Source organism: Solanum pennellii, chromosome 4 (assembly GCF_001406875.1).
Source record: "Solanum pennellii chromosome 4, SPENNV200".
In the NCBI taxonomy this organism is placed as follows: Eukaryota; Viridiplantae; Streptophyta; class Magnoliopsida; order Solanales; family Solanaceae; genus Solanum; species Solanum pennellii.
In genome coordinates, this window is record NC_028640.1 from 12,137,713 (window position 1) to 12,146,306 (window position 8,594).

General features: G+C 33.1%; 2 protein-coding genes across 2 annotated transcripts; both read left to right on the top strand.

The window, feature by feature from the left end:
* Positions 1-184: 184 nt before the first annotated feature.
* On the top strand, positions 185-3,260 carry LOC107016513. The gene is made up of 4 exons (XM_027916557.1): positions 185-1,893; positions 1,965-2,270; positions 2,345-2,411; positions 2,502-3,260. The coding sequence occupies exons 1-4, from the start codon at positions 185-187 to the stop codon at positions 3,258-3,260; spliced, it is 2,841 nt and encodes a 946-aa protein (XP_027772358.1).
* A 237-nt stretch (positions 3,261-3,497) lies between these two features.
* LOC107016359 lies at positions 3,498-5,632 on the top strand. The gene is made up of 5 exons (XM_015216847.2): positions 3,498-4,089; positions 4,182-4,305; positions 4,394-4,675; positions 4,760-4,879; positions 4,953-5,632. Exons 1-5 carry the CDS (start codon positions 3,554-3,556, stop codon positions 5,469-5,471), a joined length of 1,581 nt encoding a protein of 526 aa, XP_015072333.2. The 5' UTR covers positions 3,498-3,553; the 3' UTR covers positions 5,472-5,632.
* The last annotated feature ends 2,962 nt before the right edge of the window (positions 5,633-8,594 follow it).

Consider the following 8,594-nt stretch of genomic DNA (forward strand, 5'->3'; position numbering starts at 1 on the left):
TGTGCATTCTGATTTTGATTTTGCTAATCAAGGTGAAGAAGCTCCTAATGTTGAATGTAAAATTTTCTTTGAACAATTGGAATCTGCTAGTTGGCCTTTATATGAGGGGAATCCACACTCACAGTTGTCTATTGCGGTTAGATTATTAAGTATCAAATCAGATTGAAATGTTCCTCAAGGGGCAATGGACTCTGTGATTGACCTTATTCATGATTTAGTTGACCCAAATCTAGAGATACCTGATAATTTCTATAAGGCCAAAAGGTTGGTATCAAAGTTAGGAATGTCATCGATGAGAATTCATTGTTGTGAAAATGGTTGCATGTTATACTATAAGGATGATATTGATCTAGAATCGTGTAAGTTTTGTGGAAAATGTCGTTATAAGCAGAAAGCTAGTGGGAAGAAAGTTCATATTAAGGCAATGCATTACTTACCTCTTATGCCAAGGTTAAAGAGGTTGTATGCGTCTAATAGATCTGCTCCTCATATGAGATGGCACCATGAACATAGAAGACCACCTGGAGTTATGTGTGATCCATCCGATGGAGAGGCTTGGAAGCATTTTGATAGAACATATCCACAATTTGCAGCTGAACCACGTAACATTAGATTGGGTTTATGTTCAGATGGATTCACGCCACATTATGTTTCTGCTGCACCATATTCATGTTGGCCTGTATTTGTAACACCATATAATCTTCCACCCGAGATTTGTATGACCAGTCCATATATATTTCTCAATTGTGTCATTCCTGGCCCTCGGAATCCAAAAGTATTGATTGATGTATACTTGCAACCTTTGATTGATGAGTTGAAACAATTGTGGGTTCAAGGGGTTGAAACATTTGATGTGTCTCTTAAGCAGAATTTTAATTTGCGGGCTGCCTTAATGTGGACTATTAATGATTTTCCAGCATATGGAATGTTGTCAGGGTGGATGACAGCGGGAAAGTTAGCTTGTCCTTATTGTATGGAAAATACTAAATCATTCACTTTGAAACATGGTCGTAAAAATTCTTGGTTTGACTGTCATCGACAGTTCTTGCCAATGGATCATGAGTTTAGGAGTATGAAAAATGCATTCAGAAAGAATTCTGTTGAACAAGGTTATCCTCCTCCAATCTTAACTGGAGAACAAGTTTGGGAGAGGGTTCAAAACTTTCCAAAGGTCGCAAAAGAACAACCCTATAAATTTGATGGATATGGTGTTGCACATAACTGGACAAAACAAAGCATATTCTGGGAGTTACCGTATTGGAAGGACAATCTTCTTCGACATAATCTTGATGTCATGCATATTGAAAAAAATTACTTTGATAATTTATTTAACACAGTAATGGATGTCACTGGCAAGACAAAAGATAGTGTTAAAGCTAGAATGGACTTACCTGAATATTGCAGGCGAAAAGAGTTATGGTTGCAAGAGAAACAGAACAACAAGTTCTTCAAGCCTAAGGCTAGTTATTCATTTACAAGGGATCAAAAGCGTAAAATTTGTGAATGGGTCGAGCAACTTAAGATGCCTGCTGGACATGCTTCAAATTTAGGAAAATGTGTTGATATGGAGCATGGAAAATTACATTGTATGAAAAGTCATGATTGTCATGTCTTCATGGAAACATTACTCCCCGTTGCATTTAGTGGCTTGCCTGATAGAATTTGGAAACCTATGACTGAAATCAGTTTGTTCTTCAAGGACTTGTGTTCTAATACGTTAAGGGAAGACAACCTAGTTCAGATGGATCAGAATATTCCTGTAATTACGAATAAGTTGGAGAAGATTCTTCCACCTGGATTTTTCGATGTGATGGAGCATCTTCCTGTACATCTAGTGCATGAAGCACGCCTTGGAGGTCCGGTTCAATATAGATGGATGTATCCTTTTGAGAGGTAAATATTTAACTATTAATATTTTTATATTAATATGTTGTTTAAATCAATGATAACAATGTATAATGTAGGACTATTGGAAAGTCTAAACGGGGCATGAAACAAAATCATAGAGTTGAAGGCTCAATGGTTCAATTCCATCTTGGTAGGGAGATAACTAATTTTGGTTCTTATTACTTTAAAAGAAGTGTGTCATGCTTTCAAAATAGACCCAATTGCCATGACGATGGTGGTGAGACTATGAAGCCACTATCAATCTTCAATCAACCAGGCAAAGGTTCAAAAAAACGCACAAGGAGGAATCTTAGTGCCATTGAGTTGCAGTCTGCATCTACACATGTCTTATTGAATTGCCCACAAGTTAAACCATTTGTTGAGTAAGTTTTTTTTCCCACTAAAATATGTAATTACAAGACAAAACAATTAACTCAATATCCATCTTCTTTGACAGTTACTTTGTGCATTTATATGGCAATGAAAGAGTATTTGAGAATTTCTCAAAGTGGTTTCAAGATTACGTAAGCCTTATAATATTTTCATAATACTATTATTATTAAATAAATTTATATTTAATTGATGCTAATTTCTTACTTTTTAAATATTTATAGATTTATGACACAAAAAATGGTCAATTTGACCAATTTTTGAAGGACATTTCTTGGGGACCCATCAAGACTTATTCAATGAATAAGTATGTTGTTAATGGTTTTAAATTCACTACTGAAGAATACTCCAAATATAAAAAAACTAACAATAGTGGAGTTTGGGTAAAAGGTGGTGATGGAAATCTAGATGGAGTTGATTATTATGGGGTACTCAAGGAGGTTTTGGAAATGGAGTATTCCGGTTGGCCTACAAAAAAAATTATATTATTTAGATGCAAGTGGTTTGATCCAACCCCCAAAAGAGGTACGAGAGAAATCAAACAATATAATATCATTGAAGTAAAGCACACAAGGGAATATGAAGCTTATGATCCTTTTATTATTGCACAAAATGTTAAGCAAGTGTACTATGTTCCTTATCCCTTGCGTCCAGATAAAGCTGATTGGTGGGTGGTTATTAAAACCAAACCCATGGGCCGTGTGGAAGTTGAAAACGTGTTGGATGTTGCATACCAAAATGATGATTCATCAATTGTTCACCACACCGTCGATATTGAATTAGAAAATGATTTAGAGCATCCTGAACACATATTAGAAGAGGTTGATATGGAAGAAATAACAAATGAAGGGGCAAATGCAACAATTCATGAGGATGAGTTTGAGTATGATGATGAGGATGAAGATGAATATGAGGACGAGGACGAGGATGAGGATGAGGATGAGAATGAGGACGAGGATGAGGATGAGGACGAGGAGGATTAGTAATTACCATTGTATCTCCGTATTGAGTGCTTTATAGATTTATTAATGATACAGAGAGTAATTTATTAATCTATCCTTGTGTGCCTTTTGTTTTAATTTCAATAACTTCAACTTCATATGTTCTCGTGTGCCTTTTGTTGGATGTTGTTTTCGATATTATTTTGTACTTGTGGTTGTGGCTTTATTTTATTTTAAAAAGTGATGAACTGCTAGATAAGCTACTAGATGATGTTTGTCTCTCATATCTTCAATATCTAACAACCTTTGACTTGAATGTTTTTGTTACTAATTAGATGACAGGTAAATGTAAGAATAAAGATATTGATAATGGCCCCAAAAAGAAAAAAAAAGAAGAAGGTATGGTTAGTAGACAACAAACAGGTATACATATAAGATCAGACAACACAACATCTCTCCCACCAAAAGACACTCAGCCACATTGCTATTCTAGGCGGACCGTGCCTCCACGTATTAATCCTCCTTCGACCTATATGCATCCACCACTGGAATATACTCAGCCGCCCCCTCAGGTACCTTTGATGATGACCACATCAGGGAATGCTACCCCACAGGGATACAGTGTTTTGCCTCCAGAGGATAATCGACCAACGTCTAGTGTCTCTCGCACTAATACTCACAACCCTGCAGACTCACAGCCATCATCATCATCTGCTTCACAACTTATGATGTCGAGTCTTCGCATTCAAGGTAATAGTTCTGAGCCTAACACTCCTACCACAAATCAGTCAGATACACCTGGTCATGACAATACACAAGTTGGCATGAGGGACATGCATAATAGACTTGTCATTGAGCCTGAAGGCTACACGTAAGTTTTTTTTAAAAAATATGGTATGTTTATTATTATATGATTTAATTCTATTTGTTTTAACTTGTAAATGTTAAAACTTTGTATTACAGTTTCAATCCAGATGATGCTGTGGGGATCATTTCTCAGACAATCAAAGAACTCTATAGAGATGCTTATCCTACATGGGGCAAGTTCCCTAGCAATCTCAAGAGACAAATATTTTTGGAGTTCAGGGTATATTCGAATTTATTTGTTTAACACTATTAAAATACTTGTCTTCATTAATACTTATCAAATAAAATAATTTATGCTTTGATTGTAGAAAAAATGTGCTTGGCGTCCGGAACATGAGGCCAAAATTTGTGCAAACTTTCACAAGAAAGCTACGCATACTCTTGCTAGTTTGTTTAATAAAGCTCGTAGAGATAATAGCAAACCTAGCTGGGTTCTACCGGAGGATTGGGCAAAATTACTCGTGCATTGGAAATATGATCCAAGATTTAAGCAGATGAGTGAGATCGGTAAAAAGGCAAGATCATCTACTAAGGGTGGTTCTCTACACACAAGTGGGGCTCAAAGTCAAGGAAGTGTGAGGAGGAAATTGGTGTGTATCATTTTTCTTTGTGTTTATATATTTTATGTATTAATATTTAATTACTCTTGATTATAACTTTATTATTTTATGTAGGAAAAGGAACTAGGAAGACCGATAACTCAAGCTGAGGCATTTAAGGCAACACACATTAGAAAGAAGAAAAATCCTGAAGATCCAGACGTGTGGGTTGAACCGCGAGCTGAAGTGACCTATGTAAGCCTCTAATTTTAAAAAATAATTACTTATTTTCTAAATTTATATTCTCATATGATAACATTCAATTTAGAATCGATATCTTCAAGCTTTGGAGGATTTACAACAAACTCTGCCTGAAGAAAATCGAGGTATGCCACTTACTCAAGAACAGGATGAGAGAGTTTGGTTAGACTTGACTTGTGGGCCGAGTAGATATGGGTATGCATATGGAATGCCGCATAAAACCTTTCGTGAATTTTCTTCTGAGTTTGAAGGCCTAAATAGTTCAAATCATGATGAATCAATGAAGAAAAATTTGGCTATGGAGAAAAAGATTGTTGAGCTATCTAGCCAAGCCGAAGAATCACGGGCTAGGGAAAGGCGGTTGGAATTACAGTTTGCGGGTCTTAAGGCTCAATTCGATGCATTACTTGCCTCAGGAGGGATTCCCCCTTGTTCTGGTGATGTCACTTTCCCTCCTCGACCTCCTCAATCTCAACCTACTCAATATCCAATGTATGGTCAACAAAGAAATATGACCCATGAGAGTAGTGATGAAGAAAGTGATGAAGAAAGTGATGATTATGTGGCAAACACACTACCACATTAGTGAAGTTTAGACTTGTGATAGTTAACTTATGGATCATTTTGTTAACTTTATAATTTTGTGATGGGAATTATTTGTTTTGTGAATACATGATAACGTTGGAATGTATTATATAACTTATGGATATCATGGTTTTTGTTTAATATATAATTATGTTGAAGTGAGTTGCAATTGAGTTGATAAGAGAATATTTAGTAAATGTATTGCTTCAATTGAGTTTTTGAAGCTCTTTGAGTTTGATTTGGGTACTGAATTAAAATGACAGGTGATGAGAAGCAGCAGAAATAATAATTTTCTGCCAGTTTTTTTCCAGAAAAAGAGACCTCATGAGGTCTCTTTTTTGCATTAATTTTCCAGATATTTCATAATAGAGACCTCATGAGGTCTCTTTTTTGCATTAATTTTTCCAGATATTTCATAATAGAGACCTCATGAGGTCTCTATTTACCATTTTCTATTTTATAAATGCAGAAAAGAGACCTCATGAGGTCTCCCTTTTGTATTAATTTTTTCAGCTATTTCATAATAGAGACCTCATCAGGTCTCTAATTAACATTTTATATTTTATAAATGCAGAAAAGAGACCTCATGAGGTCTCTTTTCTCCATTATATTTTCCGTAAATTTCATTATGGAGACCTCTTGAGGTCTCCAAATATAAATGCAGAAGAGAGACCTCATGAGGTCTCTACTTTAAAATAATATAAAATTAAATTAAATAATATGTTAGCGACCTAATGAGGTCTCTTATTAAAATATAAAATTAAATAATATTATAAAATTGTGACCTCATGAGGTCTCCATATAAAAAATATAAAATTAAATTAAATAATACAATAGTGACCTCGTGAGGTCTCCTTGTAAAAAATCAGATTATTTGTTGGTGACCTCGTGAGGTCTCCGTTTGGCGACCTCATGAGCTGTCTGTAAAAAAGTGACCTGCATTTTACTGACCTAGCGTTGAGGTCTCTTTTTTGGTCTCTTTTTTCCAAAAAGAGACCTCGTGAGGTCTCTTTTCTAGGTCTCTTTTTGGCCTTTTTTTAGTAGTGATACAATTAGAAATACAATTTATACAATTCTATTGTATAAAGCGAAAGAGGCGAGCGACAGGAAGCGAGCGAGAATATAAGGGAGAGAGGGACTGACAAATAGTTTGCTATGGAACACAAATAAATCAAAGGATAGCTACTATATTTATTTTATATTAATAGTTTGTCATTCTATACAATTATTTTATAAATTAAAGTTAAAAAACTTCATTTAATTTTGACTTTAGGCTGCAAATATAAAACTTTTCCTTGAATGGATCGGGCCGTACTAAACTATACAAATATCTTCTTTTTTACTCGAGAAAACTTATAAAGGTTGATTTATGTAAATATTTCTTTTTAGGCCATTATTTAGAATTTGTCACATTGTTTAGTAGTTGTGCAAATATAGCTCTTTTTTATTTAGATTGATAAAACATTAAATAATCATTTAACATTTTACAAAAAAATTAACTGTTAGAGTAATGTTTGCTCATATCATTTTCATCAATTTGCTCCAAATGCATATCTAAACCATTATCTAAATTTTTAAAAAAATCATTTACTGAACAATTATCGCAGAGACGTATAACCAGCCAAAATTTCTGGTTATTAATTAATATACTACAGCTCCAATGTATTTCAACTGTCTTATCTAACATCCTTATCATTATAATTAAGAAATGGGGCCATAACTTAATATTTCTCTTGAATTTTGGCATTTTGCATTTGCCACTTGGTTCCATAGTAAAGCAAGATTAGTACCCACCGACAATAAATGATGTAGACAAGTTATCGTACTCGAATCCTTTAAAAGTGTAGTATTTTGAAATTTGACGAATTCAACACGCTCTATTATTGAAGTGTCTGGGCGACATAAATTGAGAGTACATAACTTACTGCAATTGTATACAATATGCTTTTGTACCTACACATCATATTATATTATAAGTGGAAAGATTCAAAGCTCAAAGTTGAATTACCATTTTACCCTTATATTAAAATAATTAAACAAATATGATAAACTATAATTAAAAATTTAATAAATAACTCATTTAGATTGGTGCATGAATCAAATTCACATTAATAATTAATTACTCTATTGTGAAAATCAGGAGTATTTGAAAAGTTTTTCCATTAAACAAATTTGATATGGACTGAAACCATTGAACTAATTTAATGCAAATTAATTATCTACTCAAAGGTCATCATAGCTACTTCTATAAATTACCTAGCATGATCTTCATGTAAATGACAAGAAGAGGATGAGAGATTATCATGCAAAAATGAACTTTGCAAATCATTTTATATGTGCAGTAATTATTTTTTGTTTTTATCCGCTCCTTTTTGTCCGTCCTAAGTATTATATATTTCCTTTTTATATATCTTGATGTACTTTCTTATGATTTTGTTTTTTTATTATAATATTTTGTATCCTACATGAAGAAAAATAGTAATATACAATTCATGTTCTACTATGTATCTTAATTACTGATGAAATTCATATTTATGAAAGATTAATCAGTTCATTTGACATGCTTATTTGGCTCTCGATAGAGTGTTCTACTTTAGTATAAATATATTTTTGAAATTATTATTTATGAGTAGTGAGAATAATGACTAAATGAGAAATCATATATATATATGAACTAAAATAAAACGGTCCACCTAATTGGAGATAAAGAATGGATCATACTCTATATAGTATATATGTGATTTTGAGGTTGTATTTTTATTTAAACTTTTTGTTTATATGTATAATTTATTGATCTTATTAGTCTATTATATGTTTGTTGGAACATTCATTTCTCAAATTGATCATATATCTAGAGTAAGTCATTTTGAAAAGTTTATATTGCTCAATTTATATTAATTATTCAAAGAGTAATGTTATGAAAAAAGGAGTATTATTCTTTTCTCTTCATAAATTATGTGTACAGTACTTTTTAAGGTTAAAAAGAAGACGTATATGTGATATAATGATAAAAATAATTGACATATTAATCATGGTAATGGCTTCAAGTGTATTTCGTAATATACCAAGTGTTTTTATCATAAGTTTGCATATGTACTACATTGACGAAATCTTTTAGCATTTA